This window comes from Hetaerina americana, unplaced genomic scaffold (assembly GCF_022747635.1).
Source record: "Hetaerina americana unplaced genomic scaffold, ioHetAmer1.1.p SCAF_54, whole genome shotgun sequence".
NCBI lineage: Eukaryota > Metazoa > Arthropoda > Insecta > Odonata > Calopterygidae > Hetaerina > Hetaerina americana.
In genome coordinates, this window is record NW_027287139.1 from 3,011,470 (window position 1) to 3,030,000 (window position 18,531).

At 37.9% G+C, this 18,531-nt stretch overlaps 1 protein-coding gene across 4 annotated transcripts in view; it reads left to right on the forward strand.

The window, feature by feature from the left end:
- The first annotated feature begins 2,445 nt into the window (after positions 1 to 2,445).
- LOC139694739 (src substrate cortactin-like) overlaps positions 2,446 to 18,531 on the forward strand; it is a 45,991-nt gene continuing 29,905 nt past the window's right edge. For 3 of the 4 annotated variants that reach the window (XR_011702208.1, XR_011702207.1, XM_071593239.1), the window contains exons 1-5: positions 2,446 to 2,495; positions 2,971 to 3,124; positions 4,282 to 4,436; positions 7,244 to 7,364; positions 12,308 to 12,473. Coding sequence is in view for 2 of the 4 variants with exons in the window: in XM_071593239.1 (XP_071449340.1) it covers positions 2,984 to 3,124; positions 4,282 to 4,436; positions 7,244 to 7,364; positions 12,308 to 12,473 (583 nt within the window). In the remaining 2 variants the exon portion in view is untranslated. Of the gene's footprint in view, positions 2,496 to 2,767; positions 2,861 to 2,970; positions 3,125 to 4,281; positions 4,437 to 7,243; positions 7,365 to 12,307; positions 12,474 to 18,531 lie in introns of those variants that run through there. The other variant, XM_071593240.1, reaches the window with a different exon arrangement.

The window sequence follows — 18,531 nt, forward strand, 5'->3', positions numbered from 1 at the left end:
GCAGACCAAATATTATCGATTCGAACCCTATTCATCCAATTTTCAGGCATCTCTTCATAGCCGCGTATTTTCTTCAACTTGAACGCCAGAAGGACGGAGCACTAAGAAGCGAAATGTAGTTATAAAAAATCAGGGACGTCTATCCATTCGCATATAACTATAGGGGAGACAACACCAAGAACCATACTTTGGAGTACACTAAGTCTAATATGCGGAGCTGGAGGTAGCAGCACATCAAATTATGTTGCTCCAACGCCAAAAACGCGGAGAGTGAACCTAAAAACTATGCAATTTTTGCGTAGGTAACATATTTTGACTGTAGTGTTCAGATACTTCAATAAAATTAATTGAAAAAAAAATTAATATTGTCATGAAAATTAAAAGAAGCTAAAAAATACCCCTTTGTCACACGAGTCCACCAAGATTAATTGCGCCTCCCCGTAGAAATGCGAAATTCCTCGCGAATTGGCGGTAGCAAACATCTGGGAAGGAAAATGAATTCGATATAGAATTGATAATCCATAAATACTATTTTTATTATTGAATTCCAATGACTACGGCTATTCTCAGACTCCCAGAGGCTGTAGGTGAAATTGAAAAGAGCAGGCTCGCCCTTCCTCCCTCATCGGGAGGAAGATCAATTAGGGCACATCGATCGTGCAATGGGATTATCACGGTTAGCTATATAGGCATAGTTCACAATAGGCTGGGAAGTACGTCGCGACGCCATTCCCACCCTCACCAGGAGTAATATTTAGTGAAATACTTCTCTTCCTACTGACTCATCCCGCCGCTCTGGGCCCTGGCTTGGCAATCCCTCATGGTGTCGGGACGACGTAGGCAACGTAAGCCGACCCTCAAGGTCCCCTCCGACGGAATACCAACTTGTCTGTAGAACATGAAAGTGGGCCTGGATTATTACTAGGTGATGGTTCCTCGAATATGCGCCTAGCATTATCGATAGAGAGCCATAACCATCGACAGTGACCGTGCACGAGGCACTTCAAAGTCTGGGCAATTTTGAGTAGTAGTTTTGTAGTTTTTATGGGAGGCGACCGACAGCTAAGGTCATTTGCGCCATTAGGGCCGGATGGGAAAGGATGAAGGGTGGAGGGAAACCCGAAGTCGGCATTAGCCTACTCTTGTCGAAAGGCGCCAAGGGGTCCGTAGTTTAACGTCCCATCCGAGAGAAGTCGTATTCACTCCAAGTACTCTCTACAAAGGACCTGAAGTATAGATCGGGATACCACTGGAAAATATATGTTGTCTCCAGGATTTGACCCCGGGCCCTCTCGGTGAAAAGCCTGTACGTTAGCCACCACACCATTCCGATCCCCTGGCACTTCGAATGTGTGGGGTTTGTACGGAAGGGAATTCAAGTTAATTAATTACATGAATTTTTCCCAATTCTGTATTCAGCAGCTTTCATTTTCTTTCCCTATATTCAATTGGTGGGTCGCGGTAGGCCAGGGGTAGAGCGTTGGACTACTGCCCGGAGGCCCCGGATTCGATTCCCGGGCAAGCCTCTCTGAGCTCCACCCAAACTTTATGATTTTTTGGGTGACAGATCTTCTTAGGAAACCAAAACTGGCACAGGCCCTCCTACTCCAATGCTTTAATTTCACACGGCGTCGGTCTTAGTATGGGGTTATCATCTCTTATCAAACCGACCTTCGGTTTGATTACTGTGTTCATGGTTTATGATTAGACACCTCTTTCAGTTTCGGACGTATTACTCCTTACGTCTAACCCCCATTTCAGAATGATCAAAAAACTTTGACTGTGGCAATTGAGAGATCCTTTGACTTGACTATAATTGAAGCTAAGAGTATCGTAGAAAGTAGCAAAGTTAATTTAATTCCCTTGGAGTATTCTGCGAGAATCCTCTCTTCAAATATTCGTCAAATTCCTGTATGTTCAGGTTTGTCCATCCTATAATTTTCACATTTTTCTTGTCACTCATATGCTCTAGAAAATCTTTTTCTATCGCACATATGCTGCGGGTAAGAAATAATATTTTCTTAAACCATAAAAAAACCATGACCGTGCCCAAACCGAAAGTTTTTTTCCTCCTATATCTCCATGTTGAATAATCCAACATATTTTACATGGTTTTAAAGAGATACATCCATGCTTTTATTAATACAAGATTTCTATTAAGTATCACATATCGCGCCATTGATGAACCTCTTCATTTAAGATGAGGTTAAAAGGGAGGCTATTGAAGGTGTTCGCTGAGACACAAATCGACAAATATCCGGCTTTCTTTTTATAAAAATTTGTTTTTAGTTTCATGTCTAATATCAGCGACCCTACTTGCCGTATCTCATAATATCTAATGTAAAAAGTGGCGTTTGGTAACTTTGTGCGCCTGGATGTACGCAGCATGTTTGATCTTTTGTTCTGCTGTGCCAATGTCATAGCGATTTGCTTTGTCCGGTTTAAGCAGCAGGGGAGGAGTCGAGGAAGGAGCAATTCTTACGTCGGCATAATTTGTGAGTTTTATAAACTTAAATGCCAGCGGTTAGAGGCAAATGGTGATATAATAGCTCAAAAAATTTATAATTTACATTCATCATCAATAAACCACCCTCTGTGTGTGGCGCTTAGTTATCGTTTGTTACCTACATTAGAGAAACATTTTTGGCAGGAATTGTGTTTTGACACGCAATTGAAATGTATTTTCACGTCAGAAATCTATTTACGAAGTAATTGAATGAAATTTAAAATAATTTCAACCTAATAGTGTTGTTCTACTAATGCATGCTGCTGATGACTCATTCGAGCCGACACGAATAATACTGTTTTAGGAATTGCTTACTTGCAATAACAATTTCATTGAAGATTGAGACTCAGCTAGGTCAGAATAAATTATCTAAATTTGATTTTAGATTTCGGTAACAGGTAGTATAATCCGAAAGTTCTTTCTTAGTATAATATTGTCATTTTTCATATGTTTACTAATAACAGCACTCCAAAAGGCATGTGGAAGGCAAGTGCTGGGGTCATGCCTGCTACACTTGCAGCAAACACAAATGCTGACGGTGCTGATGATGATTGGGAAACTGACCCAGACTTTGTAAACGATGTCACCGAGGAAGAAGCGAGATGGGGGTCACGCACGGTATGTATCGCAGGAAAATGAAAACTCGAGGTTTCTGGACGAAATGACGAATTTTTGGCACAGGCTGCAAATATCAGAATTGTAGTTTCATTGGTGTCGCTTTACTTAAGTATATCTGCCATTTGTAGTTGTAATGGCTATGTATTTTCAGATCTAGTTAAATGCGCTCGAATTAATACTACGCATTGTCTTTTATGAAAGCTAGGAACAATTTAGAATTAAATGAAAAAAGTTAAGATGTCTTCCTCATATAATTTTATTCCTTAAGATGGCAGTGGCAATCCTTTAAACTAACTAGCACTTCCAAAGATAGCTAAATTTAGACTTGTATATTATGGTACAGGCAAGCCTGTAAAGGCAACCCCCATGACATCAATTCATATTCTTTATTATATTAAATAATGTTGACATTTATGTGCATGGTACTATTTTGTTCTTCAACGTGCTGCTATTTTGTTTCCATCTTGGCCAAAGTGAACCTCTTGTTTGACTGCTGTGAGTTATTTATTCATATTCTGTACCCTTTCAAATTTATGCATCCAACTCATGCACTACATATATGTTTAAATACGAAGAGATTTCATACTAGGTTCTTTTGGTTCATCTACATAATACTTCCTATGTATGTTTACCAAAATTGGTTTCCTAGGGTGGTTAATTATTGTTGTAGGACAAATTTATTTGAAATGAAAATGGATGAGTGATTTACAATGAAAATAAAAACTCTGTTAATTAGAGAGTGGTATTTATACCATATACTATGCAGTATCTCTTACATCTATAAACAACATATATTTGAGCATGTGATTCTGAATGAGGTCAACGATGGTGTCGTTCTAGGTTATTGTATTGCATAAAGTTGAGCAACTCCTTACTCCCCAGAAGTTTATTGATTAAAAGAAATGAGAGAGGGAAAAATAATAGTAGAAGCCACATTTTCTAAATATCTAACATGCTTTCTTTGACATTAGTGTTTATAATTGTTGAAGTTTTTTGTATATTTAACTTGAGAAAAATAATGCCATATGTGTTCTAATGTGATTGTGATTCTCAAGATGAGTCATTTCAAAGCAATGTCTAAGATATTGGAATATTTAGAGAGTGGAAGGAAAATCTGTGATCACAGTATTTTACTCAATAAAATGTCAATCAACCAGGTTGAAGGCTCTGGTCGCTCAGGGGGAGCGATTGATATGGATAAACTAAGGCAAGAGACCACAGAGTCCGATGCACTGAAGAGAAAAAAGCAGTTAGAGGAAGACCCTGGCGGTGCTTACGGCTACGGTGGAAAGTATGGCATTCAGAAGGACAGGTACGATCCGTGAACTCTCAAGTTCATAATTAGAGACATCCCTGTAGTGTTGAATGGTGAGTATTAGTAACACTTAAAATGTTCTAAAGAATAATCCAACCATAAATTGAACGAAGAAACAAGGCAGTTGGATGCTGCTCATGATAATGTCACGTCCATGTTCTGATGGGTCCAGAACAACTCTTTTAATAATTGCAATCACTTATAGTATCAAAATACATGTATGACAATATTTACTTTCATTTTTGTATCTAAACAAGCAAATGGCACAGCCGATGCTACAAATATTTTTACTCTTTACCATTGGATATTATCAGAGGATATGATATTTTAAAACGTGTTTGCTATCAAATGCTATATTTGCATAATTTGTTAAAATTGGAAATTAATTCATTCCACTTTAATTGTGATACTATCTTCACCAAGAGTGCAAGTGTTTGGCTGGGGTAATTTGAATCAGCATAATGTAAAACTGTAGAAATGGGTATCTGCCTCTCTGTGTTTTTGACAGGAATAAAATACAACTGGAAAGCAGTAATTCCTTTAATTTTTAATTGGTAACACAATGATTTGTCTCTTCTTGTATTGCTGTAAATCACTGGCAAGCGATATGCTAAAAAATAAAAACCAGTTTTATATGAGCAAGATTGCTACATTCCACAGGGTATTAAAATATTTTCCATTTTTCTGAGATTAATAAAATGGAAATATACCAAAAACTGCTAATTCTAGTTCTGGTTACACGTCTTAAAATAATACATACTACCTTGATCGAAAAGTTCCCGGAATAACCACCGTGTGGCGCTCCCATCGTTCCGATTTGAGTTCTGTTTTTTTTTTAAATTGGTACATCTGTTGTTGATATTCCCTTTAAATCTTAGTGTCATAACTTGACATTTGCAAAAGTTACGGTCGGTTTTCGGTATGTCCATCAGTGCTTCCTGCGATTTTTCCATTACTTCCTCTCGGCTGCTAAAACGCGTTCCCCGTAATGGTTTTTTAACTCGATTGAATAGAAAGAAGTCACAGGGAGCCAAATCAGGTGAATTCGGTGGCTGTTGGATGGTATTTGTTGCATTTTTCGTCAAAAAATTACGAATAATGATAGCACTGTGCGACGGTGCGTTATAATGGTGCAAAATCCACGAGTTTTCTGCCCACATTTCTCGTCTCTTTCGGCGAATTGCTTCACGCAAACGTCTCATAACGCCCAAATAATACTCTTTGTTTACTGTCTGGCCTTCTGGCAAAAATTCATGATGCACTACACCGTTGTAATCCATGAAAACCGTCAGCATTGCCTTCTTTTTTGACTGAAAACGACGTGGTTTTTTTGGTCTCGGCTCATTTGGTGAACGCCATTCACTTGCCTGATGTCTGGATTGCGTGTCGTACTCATAAACCCACGTCTCGTCTCCAGTAATGATCCTTTTGATGAATGTGGGATCGGATTCAGCCTCGCAAATCATGTCTTTTGCGACGTCAACACGGTCTCTTTTTTGCATGAAATTGAGGTCTTTTGGCATGCTACACGACGGAAACCCAAATCATTAACCACAATGTCTTGGGCGGATCCATAGGCAATGTTCAAGTCCTCCGCTATTTCTCTGATGGTTAATTTGCGGTTATTGACCAACATTTCTTTTACTTTATCAATTTTTTCACCGACTTTCGATGTCGATGGTCTGCCACTGCGTTCATCATCTTCGATTGACTCACGACCACTTCTGAACCGCTCGTGCCACTGGTAAACGACCGTTTTTTTTAGAGAATCGTTGCCGAAACACTTTTCCAACATTTCCAACGTCCGTGCGCCACTAAATCCGTTTTTTACGCAAAATTTAATACAAGTTCGTTGTTGCAAATTTAAATCCATTTCTGCAATTGTAAAAAATCGCCAACACACACAGAGATAGATGTACTCTTGGCTACGTAACTTTTGCAAATGTCAAGTTATGACACTAAGATTTAAAGGGAATATCAACAACAGATGTACCAATTTAACAAAAAAAAACAGAAGTCAAATCAGAACGATGGGAGCGCCACACGGTGGTTATTCCGGGAACTTTTTGTTCAAGGTAGTATATTGAATGCCGCTAACAAAATGAGGTTTGAAACATTATCTCTATAATGTTTTTACTCTATCATGTATCTTTCATCATTGTGAGTCGAATGAAAAATTACGGTTGGTGGATAATATAGTTCCTGCTTCAGATGAGTTTAATTATGTTTGTGCCTCTTTTGGAGTTCAGGAAAATGGAAAAAAATGCTTTGCTATCTGTTTAAATTCAAAGCATCTCTGATATATATTCGACCTGCAGAAAACAAAGGAGGATGAGTGATTATAATGATTAATGAAATAGATTAATTTTAAACACTATTTCATAGAAAAGTTACTTAAAACATGAAAAGACAGATTGCACTGGCAAAAAAGGTTTGCCCTTTGGCACTTTTAATGTGTTTCAGTTTTCCAAAATCCTCAATTTTTTGCTGTTTAACATTTCTAAGTATGTGTTAATTAAAATAACAGCTCTAATAAAGAATTATTTTAAAAAGTTCAGACACTGAAGTGATACAACAACGTAATTACGTTTTCATGTTGTTTATGTAAATTCATTCTCACATAATTGATTCTCTTGAAGTAGTCATTTTTGTCACTACTTTACTGAGACACCCTACTCTACTTTAGACACCACTTTGTCTCCACTGTTTACAGATGAAGGAAATTTGAAATTCTAATTAAATGTAGTTCTTAATTTTTCATTATAACGTTTTGTGACTGCAATTATTTAATCCCCTACTTGAAGGATGGACCAATCAGCCGTTGGTCACGATTACATCGCTAAAGTTGAGAAGCATGTTTCACAAAAGGATTACAGCACAGGATTTGGTGGAAAATTTGGAGTACAAACCGACCGTGTTGACAAGGTATCAATATCTTTTAATTGAAATGATTGTTTAATGAATAATTACTGTATACGTATTTGATGTAGTGTGTTATCATAGATGCTAGCATAGGCATTTTTATCTACAGATATTGGCTTTTCAATGTAGTAAGTACCTCTTCATTTTGTGTTAGTTAGTGATATAAATTGACAGTTCATATGTCACAGGATTTAGTTGTACAAAAAATTCAAATTTGAGCATGGGATACTCAGCTGCATCACTCATTGGGCCTTGCACCAACCTTGAACCAAGCTGAATTCGTAGGAAAAGATTTCATGTGCTTGTAGTACATGAGGGAAAGGGCTCGGAATGTGTGGATGGAGCGGGAAGGAGAGAGGAGGTGGTCGGGGGATGGGCAGAGAGGAAAGAGCACTCATGTTCCTCACTCATTGTATTAGTCAAATGGAATTGTGTGCACAAACTCTTTAGACAATGCCATTCAGTGAAAATTCATGTTGGAGAATGCAGACAAAGTAGCTACTCTGCAAGCAAGTAGTCATTTGGTAATGCATATCCTCACAAAACAAATGTTTCTCCAGATATCTCACTGAATTCAATGCTAGGTGTGTTCCTTGTCATTTCATTAGTGCAGACCTAACCTCTTTGCCCATTTGCTCACAAACTAAAAGCATATCAAATCTTTCTTATGAATTTACCTTACTCTAATTTTAAGATAAAGCCTCCGTCTCTCATAAATTACCATGCATATGTGCATTATATGGATGCTTCATTGTTTTGCCAGTGAGCAATATTGCATCTCATCTGGGTCTATGTCCACTTAGGTTAATGTCCCTGAGTGGCACTTCACATTCAGTTGGAATGGCAGCAGTGATAAATTACATATGGGGACATTGGTCTGGGCGAATCACTTGAGAGAGGTGGGAATAGAGTTAAAGAACAGTGAAATTGAGTTCTCATGGAACCTTGTCATCTTTGTCAAAATATTTCTAATAGAAAGTCCCACTCTCAAGTTCCCTTGTGATTCTTTACCTTCCAGACTTGGCCCCTGTGGCCATGTGCTCACAGACTAAAAGAATTTGAAATCTTTCTTATTAATTTAGTTAACTTTCATTTTAAGATGAAGCATCTGTCTCTCATGAATTGCTGTGCATATGTTCGTTATTATATGCCATCTGAAGTATTTTTATTAGCATTCATGATTAAGTGCCTGTTTTGAAGATACTTTTGGGCCTACCATGCTCAGTGTTGATTTACTTCCCATCAATTCAATATAATTGCCTTTGAAAATCGCATCCAATAGTCAATTGATGGCATTTGTTAATTGGTAAAGCAACTACATAATACAAGCATAATCTCCTAAACTATAAAATTGCATCTCAAGTGGTTTTGATTTCATACTCATGTATATATACAGTGAACTCTCAATTATCTATGCTATTGGGTGCATGGTGAATCACAGGTAATCAAAATATAAATTGATATACATGGGAAGCACATTTTTCCATTTTTCAGCCATTTTATAGTGTTGACAATATACTAGGGTAATTTGAAAAGTTCTTGGGATGGAATAGAAATAAAAAACTTACCTCCGTGAAACTTTTTTATTTTTCAATGTAGTCTCCCTACACAGTAATGCTTTTGGTCTAGCGATGTTCCAATGTCTTGATCCCATCTCAAAAATTAGATTTCTTCAGGCATGCAAAATACCCATATATTTCGGCTGTTGATTCTTTGTTTGAAGAGAATCTCCATCCACCAGGGAAAATTTTGAGCTTGGGGAAGTGATGGAAATCTGATGGAGCCTGATCAAGCAAATAAGGTAGCTGTGGAAACAATCCATATGTTGATTCACTTAGTTTTGCCATGGCCACAATACTTGTGCATGTACATCCATTGTCTTGATGAAAGATGACTTCCTTCCTTGCCAATACTGGCCTTTTTTCTTGTATCTTTGGGTGTAGTGGGTCCAGAAGGTTTGTGTAGCATTGTCCAGAAAACTTTGACCTGTGGGAATATAATCTATCTGCAGAATACCTTTTGCATCCCATAAAACTGAAGCCATCACATTCCCGGCTGACCGTATTGCCTTTGCTCTCTTTGGTGGTGGTGAATCAACAGGTTTCAAATGCTTTGACTGCTGTCTCTGGGGTATAGTGGACTCAAGTGTCATCTGTGATCGCAAACCGATGCAGAAAATCTTGTTGGTTGCTCTTAAAATGAGTCAAACATTGCTAGGAAATTTCCAATGCGATGCGTTTGTGATCCTACATCAAGAATTGTGGCACTCCTCTAGCAGATAATTTGTTCACATTCAATTCCACTGTTAAAATGTGATATGCCCTGTCAGGTGATATCCATACAGCTTCAGCAATTTCTCCCTTTTCTAGTTCTCGATCCTCCAGGACCTTTTTATGTGCTTTTGCAATAATTTCTGGGGCTGTGGCACATTTTGGTCAACCACTGGGTGGATCATCATCTAAGCTTTCCCGACCAAACTTAAACTCGTTAATCCACTTTGCAACAGTTGAATATGAAGGAGCCGAGTCCCCCAGAGTGTTATGAAAGTCACCATGAATTTCCTTTGCTTTCATTCCTTTCTTTACTAATTATATGATCACTGCTCAAATCTCCATTTTTTCCATCTTTACAAATCAATGCATGTGAACAGCAATTGAAAGGCATCTGCACCACCCCTCTCTTCCTAGAACACTGACACTTTGTGTGTTGATTCTTAAAGGTTTACCACGCAGGAAACTCGTTGCACTGGCACCGACATCTGGTGATGACTCCAAGAACCCTTCTAACTACCCTTGTATGATTGTGGTGGTATGTCACAGATAGAAAAACAAATACATTACATTCTTCCCCTTTCAGTACAGATAATTGATTCTCCTTATTACTTTTAAGGGTAGACTCTCCACTTTTCAGTGGTTACCCTGTATTCCCATCTTCCAGCCTTACTATTGTTTGCAATCTTCCTCTGCCAGGCCTTGATCCTTCATCATTTAGTTTATTTCTGCTCTCCATGTTTTCCTAAGCCGTAAATGTTTCCTTCTTTCGGGTGGTAACCATTCGTGCAGAGTTTGTGGCCCTCTTTTGTCCATTCTTCGAATATGGCCACATCATAAAGTTGGAGAGCTCATCTCTGAATGCGTTGTACCAACGATTCTTTTATTTCCATAACTTGTCTAATATCTTCGAATGAGGCAGCCTTTTCCATCTTCATAAATCACCTCACGGGAAGAACAACAGAGAGATGTCCGCACCACAGATCTCTCCCCAGAGCACTGATGCTGTGCATGTTTGCTATTGCTACACGGGAAACTCATTGTGCTAGTGCTGACATCTGGTGGTGATTCCAAGAACATTTTAAACTATTCTAGTAGATTTACAAGGATCCAGAACTATTTACCATAAAGTGAACTGCGGAACGTATATTCCTCGGAAAGCTACACCAAGCACATAGCCAGGAAAAATCAAATGACTGACTAAGGATAAATATTGACAAAGGATCGCTGAAATGATTTCATATTTATCGTATGATTAAAGTATTGTGGGTAGTTGGTGACTTATTTATTGCAGAGTAAAACCATGTATTTTCTCACCTTAAAAGAGAATTCAGGATTCTCAGGGCTAATGAATGCGAGGGAAACGATACCAAGATAGTATGGATTGTTCAAAAATTTTTAAATTAAAAAAATTTAATGCTTTTGATGTTGATTTTATTTTGTGATATTAAAAAATTTTAAGAAAAGACCAGGTATTTCAAACTTTTCAAAAAAGTATATCAAAATTTCAAAGCATTTAATTATCTTCACGATTGTAATTTTATTGTAATTTAGAAGTGCCACGAAGGGAGTGCAGCATTGATAATATTTAAAATGGATAATTGAGAGTTTATTGTATGTGTGTATGATTCCTAATCTTCTTTCTAAGGATGATGCCTGTGCATTAACTAAACATTAGCTTCTGTGAGTGTTAAGTTTATATTTTGTCTCTTTGTGTGTACGGCCAATGATTTATATTTCATAACTGAGTGTAGAAAGAAGTAATTTTGTACAATTGTGAGATGTCTCCCCAACTTAAAGTCTGGCTGCTGATACGCTGCCTGGATTTGACCCATAATTTTCATCACATGACCGAGCAAAGTGAGAGAGATGCTTCCTACTCATGTTGTTGCCTCCGGCCTGGAAGGAGAGATGTGCTCAGGTGACATCTCCATCCATCATTTCCCTGGATCATAACTGAACATGGGCCCCCCCTTCCTCCTTTTATGCTGTGTCAAAATATCACTAGTGTTCAGTAGATTTAGTGGAATTTGATTTGAGCATTAAAATGTGAAGAATAATTGCAATTGATCCATAATACATTTTCCTTTGATGCAAAAGCAGTGCCAAGGCATGACTTTGGGCCCTCGCTGCATAAAGGGTGCTCCCTTGGTGGGGCTTGCTTTGGAATTAGAATTTGCTCTTAGTGTTTTAGTCGAGATGCATATATTGAGAGCAGAAATTAGTGTGGGTTCTTGGGGGAGTGAATTCCACATTTGTACAACAATTGGAATTGTTTTGCATGGAAATGTTCTTAATATGAGTGTTTTCTCCTGTGTAGTGACTGTTTTGGTATCTCAATGAGGCAAACTGTAAAGACATGCATTTCAATGTGACCGTCTACACCATTGCAAACCCATGGCAGCACAAATTGCCTTCTCTTCATTACACCGTCACTCTTCAGCAATTTTAAATAACTTTATTAATACTCAATATCCAAAATTTAAAAATTGCATCCAATTTCACCTTCATCTTCAGAATTGGTAAGCATACATTTAGATTTGCGTAAAGCTGACTCTTAGAAAAAGTTGTGGTGAAAACTATGTTTTGGGAAATAATTTGTGAGCGACATTTCTGCAGTTCGGTGTGTGTTTTGAGCATGGTGTTTCATCTCGCCATTGATTGTTGTTTTACAAGAGTGCATTGAGTTGGGACCACCGTGAGGCACCTGAGAAGCATGCATCCCAAACAGACTTTAGCATTGGCTTTGGAGGCAGATATGGAGTCCAGTCAGATCGTCAGGATCGCTCCGCTGTAGGGTGGGACCATGTGGAAGAAATCGAAAAGCATGCATCACAAAAGGGTAACAATTGCTGGTTGCTTTCACTTATTTGTGCTTACAATTAATGTCCTACCATTAAGTGCCTACCAGATGTCAGCATGATCAAATGAATTGTAAAATAATGGATATTGCTGATACAAGGCAAGCATGTATGGCAGTTGGTCTAACCACAGATAAGGAAGGGTAGAACCACTCGTTTTGAGAATTGACTGGAGGAAAGAGTGGGAAGATGTTGTGAAATGAATGTGCATCTCTCACCTGCCATTCATTCAAGACGTTGACATCATTGCATGGATTGATTCATTTTAATTTTGTCCCTGTTGAAACTTAGAAACATACAAGTTGGACTGGGCTTTTTGAAGTAGCCATGCTGAATTATTACTATGTATGCATAGTCGTGAAATGAAATTGTAATGCTGCATAAATGCTGCTTTCAATCAGGGAATTTGAATGGATAATGTGTTTCATTTTAGAAGCCATAAGGTAAAAAGAAAAAGTACAGTGAAAACCTGACCTTTTAATAATGACTGCATTCTGAAGTAATTTGGCTGTAAACATTTTTCTTTATTTGACAAGGAAGTACCTTTTCCTGTGTATGATAATGTAGCTCCTTATGCCCATTTGCTGTAGCATTGCCCATTCATTTACTGTTGCTTTTATGCTGGCCTCTTTGTTTTGATTGCCATGCAATGCTTGAAGATTTCAGTGCTTTCTGAAATGAGTACTGAGGCCCCAGGCAAGGAATCCTTAATGGAGTTACCTGTATGCTTTCTGTCATGTATCATCTCTTATTTCTTCCTACCATTCTGAAGTATTTGAAGCTTTAAGTGGTAGTTGTACAGTTGAAGTAAGGATCAAAGAGGCAATCTCTCACTGCTTTTGGTTCGTATTCTTAGCCATTTGAGTGCCACATGAAGATATAGTATCATTTGCTGTATGACCTTGAAGTGCCAATGACAATCAAATGAATGAAATATTGTCATCTTTGAGGGGACCTGTCAAAGCCATTATAATCTCCTTCTGTAAGGAATTGATTTGAAATAATTCAAGAATGCCCTCTTGTTTACTATGCTATTCTATAATTTAGGCTGAAAACTGGATTAAGCAACTGTTTTGTTAAATAACATTCTGTATGTCCGACTGAGTGTTTCAAGTGGGATATAAGGTCCTTACAAAACCTTCCTAATTGACACTTAAGAAAGTACTTTGAATGGTAGTCTAGAACCAAAAGACTTTCTTCTAACATCTTTGTTGTTTATTATCTATCTCAGAGTTATTATTTTTAGCTGGTCCTTTTCTTTCAGCTGCTTTGAAACATGTCACTTTATTCACTGTCGTGCAGAGAACATTATCCCTTGATTTTTCAGATTCAACATCAGGTTACTAAACATCATCTCTGCTTTCTTGCCTCTAATGAGATAAATTGTTGCCAACTGGTCGGCTGTCATCAAGTTATAAAGTTTTTGCTGTAACCCTTCTCCACACCCAACGTTTCAAAAGCCACCAATCTACGCCTATCATCTTGCTTCAGTGGCCATATTCCCATATCGTGCATAACTATGCTCCATATCAAAGTTTTAACGAACCTTTTCTTAACATCCTTACTCAATGTCCCTGTCAACAATTCTCCTCTCCTTGTGAAAACTTTTTTGCCTAATGCAACTCTTATTCTCATAACCCTACTACTTTGACCATTTTGGCCCAAAACACTTCCAATATACGTAAATTGTTCTACCGGTTCTCTAGTTTTTGCCCTCTAATTTTATTGTTTGCCTTAGCATTCCTCATCCTAGAAAACTTCATAATCTTTGTTTTATTTACATTTATTCTCATCCCATGAAAAACTAAAGATGAACTTGCACCTAGTTTTGATGTCTACAAGCAGGTTTACCTGATCGTAAGAAATACAATTGCCGTGTTAAATTCATTCAAATCACTGATATTGCTGTTTTTTTTACTCTACCACTGTACTCTTCATCAGTATCTAAGCTTTGATGAGTGCTAGAAGACTACTCAGCTATTATGATATTTGCCAAACAAGCACAACTTTAAAAGGGGTATCAAAGTCTGCCTCACTGCCTCATATTGTAATGTTGCAGAAATCACCCATTCTCAGCTCTTGCAGTGCTACAGATGCAGTGGTGAGCAAAAACCGGTGCTCATCATCTGCCATTTGTTCACCTGTCATCAAAACGCACTGCATGGGTCATCGCTCTGTCTTTTGTTTCCAGCTAACATGAAGACACAGGCATGAAAAGTAGTTTTGGTAGCGATGCAGAAATGGATGCATGTAAATGTAGCTTAAGGTTGATTTTTGATGGACACAGACTGAATATGGCTACATTATATGCCTCACCTATCAAGAAACAGTTAAAAATAAAATGGTTTATGTCACGTCATTGGAAGCAATGAATTGAATTCTGGTAATAAAAACTTCGTTGCAATTTTCCACAGTTAAAACTTTATTTCCGACCATGGTTTCGATAAAAACTTCATTGCAATTTTCCACAGTTAAAACTTTATTTCCAACCACGGTTTCTGGTTGAATTCTGATAATTATTTCCTGAAAGGATTTCATTGTTGGTGACAGTCTTTTCAGTTGCATAGATTTAGTTCATAATTTGTGTAAAAAGTGCGCATTTTGAACAGGTATGTTGTGATGTAATTGGAAAGGGATACCTATTCTTTAGCACCTGGCAAAATAAGTCAAAAAACAATCCAGTTACATTGCGCTAGCCATTAACTCAGTAGTCAAAATGCTAGTGAAGTCTTTCCGAGGGGTCAAGAAATTCCAAAAAAGTCGCCAATCATTAAGCACTACAATTGGTGCACAGTTGGTATGGATACGGTATCTTCTCGTATGCTGGCATATGTTCATTTATTTTGGTGGAAGTCACTGAAAGACTTAAGGAAGCAGTCTTCAGTGTAATTTCTAGAGTGGTTCTGGATGCATATATAATTGACAGTCATTACTCCTGGAAAAAAATTAAGAGCTCAGTTTATGGTATAAATAAAAGATTGTGGGCAGGGTGAATGGTTTTACACGAAAGAACAATTCTGGTCCATCAAATATGAAGATGGTATCGCCAACAATGTACGGGGCAAGGGAAATCCGGGGGTGGAAGGTAAAAGTTAGTGTGGTATGGAGCAGGAGAGAGAGATTTCACCCTCTCCACAGATTTAGAAATGTGAAATATGAAAAAGGTCTGCATGGAATTTGCATGTGTTATCACGTATGTGAATATTTTTGTAATTTGTGATTTCATGTAAAAGAAGTGACTTGCAAAACTATTGTAATGGAATAAGGCACCATTGATTTTTTTTCTAAGTAATAACAGCTTAAATTCTTGGTATTATATACCATATGTACTCTTCTCATTTGTGGGTAAACTTTCAACTATCACAAGACCAACCATTTTCATGAGCTCGCCTGAATTTCATGTAATTCAGATTTTAAAAAATTAAGGAAGAATTGATTATAAACTTATTAAATTTCCTAGGCTTCTCTAAAATCATTATATAGAAGAAGAATGATATTTTGTAGCTATCAAATAAGTGTGAAAAAGTTGATTATATTTCTAGATTTCTTTAGTGAAGAGAGAGAGAAGTAATATTTTTATTATTATACATTAAGAAAGGAGTATTCTAAAGCAGTTTAAATGAATTAAAAAGGGTAATAAGAAGCAATTAGTGAATTAAAGAAAAAGTGGTATAATATTCTGAAAAGACCAATGCCACTTCTTGGAGTGCCCACTGAAAAATCAGTGGCCCCGAAAGGGTTAAAATGTGTCAAAATTTAGGAATACTTGGCTGATAATTCAAATGGTTTTGAATCGCCATTGTTTTGTTTTATTCTTTCTGTGTGTTGATCTATGAACTGGTAACTATGCACGCAAATAATGAAATTTGAAGTACTGAGTGACACACATTATATATTCAAGGTTCTACTTAATGAACTAAGCGTAGAAATAAAGTGTTGAAGTGAAGTATTGACGAATGATGCTGGAGCTTAAAATATTTAGTTTTGGGTCTTGGATTGCATGCTCTTCCCACCAAGTGACCAGTTTCACTGCATTTCACATTTATCATGATATAAATGATCAATTTTAAGCTGACTTCTCCTTAAACTAAAATAGGTTTCCAAAGTTAGCATTTTTTTGCCCAGTGGGTAAATGTTTCACACGTAACAAGCTTTATTTCGTTACTTCTTGTGCTTCGTTGACTGTAACATTCATAGTTCAGTGATGGACAAGCTTGACCATTTTTAGGCTACTGAGTCTAGTATATTACGAGGGCGGTTCAATATGTACCTGTGTTTGACAACAAAGGGCATTCCTGAGGAAAGTTAATGTTATCATCGTGTGCTGCCATCTATCAAACGATGGCGAAACAAATTTCTGACTGATTTAATGGTTAGTTTGGATTTGGCAGCCATTTGAGTAAGACGTGTTTCGTGATTTTCGCTAAGATGGAAAAAGAGCAGTATCGTTTGGTAATTCGCTTTTTGTTTTTGGATGGGAAGAAATGCGAGGAGATAAAATCAAAGTTGGATGCTGTTTATTGGTACACTTCGCCATCTATGACCACAGTTAGATATTGCTTCAACGAATTTAAGCATGGGCGAATATCTGTTTTTGATGAGAAGCGACCAGGACGCCCAGCAGACATGGTTACCAAGGAAATCATTCAAAAAGTCCACGACATGATTCTCGCTGATCGACGAACAAAAGTGTGTGAAGTAGATGAGGCCGTCGGTGTGTTGACCGGAACGGCAATTAATATTTTGCGTGATAAGTTGGCAATGAAAAAATTGTCAGCCCAATGGGTGCCGCGATTGCTCTCAGTGGACAACAAGTTGATCCGGCTGTCAACTTCGAAGCGCTGTTTGCAGCAATTTAAGCAATATTCGAAGGTGTTTTTGCATCAAGTTATCACTGTTGATGAAACCTGGATTCATTATTGCACACCAGAAACTGAGCAACAATCAAAACAATGGATTTCTCCTGGTGAATCTGCTCCAAAGAAGGCGAAGATGGTCCGATCGGCCGGAAAGATCGTGGCAACAGTTTTATGGGAGGCAAATGGCATCACCCTCATTGATTTTTTTGAAAAAGGAAAAACGATCACTGGGAAATACTGCAGTGAGTTATTGAACCGCTTTGACAAAAAATTGAAGGAGACACGGCCGCATTTGGCAAAAAAGAAGGTGCTCTTTCACCACGATAATGCACCAGCACATTCATCCGGAGTTGTCGCCACCAAACTGCATGAACTACGTTATGAATTGCTGCCGCACCCCCCATATTCACCCGATCTGGCTCCCTGTGACTTTTTCTTATTCCCCAACATGAAGAAATGGCTCGTGGGAAAAAAATTTAGCTCAAGCAGGGAAGTTTTCGCCGAGACAGGGTCGTATGCTGGAGAGTTAGACAAATTCTATTTTTTGAAGGGGTTAAAAAAATGGCCGGAACGTTGGGAGAAGTGTATCTTTCTAAAAGAGGACTATGTTGAAAATAAAAAAAAAATGTTTTTGAAGAAATGGTTTCTTCATTTCTAACACAGGTACTTATTGAACCGTCCTCGTACAAATCGGGTATGTAGGCACCTAGCTCTAACTCACTGCTCATCCTTGTGTGTTGTCTTTGCTTTCTCTGTGATTGTCGTCACTGCACCTTCTAAAATTCATCTTCTGCTCTCAACTGATTGTCGTGCAATCAATAAATATCCCCTTCAGTCCCTTGTTGTGTAGTGCTAGCACCATAATATATATGCCAGAAGCCTAATTCACCACCTTTGCTCTTATAAAAACAAGTAAACATTATTTCAATTATGTAGAAACATCCGCTCGTGCATTGAGTCTAGAATCACAATTGCATTTTGAAAGGTGTTTGTGTCAGCATGTTCAAAGCTAATCTCTTGCTCGGACTTTCCTTCTCGTGGAGCACCTCTAATTTGCTGTGCCAAGGGAATCAAGTGTCACTTGCTGGCCTCAGCTGCTTCTGATCATTTTTCCCTCTTTGTAAACAAATTATTAAAGAGCGTCGTTGTGGAGTGGGGAGCTATTTCATAATGTCTTGGA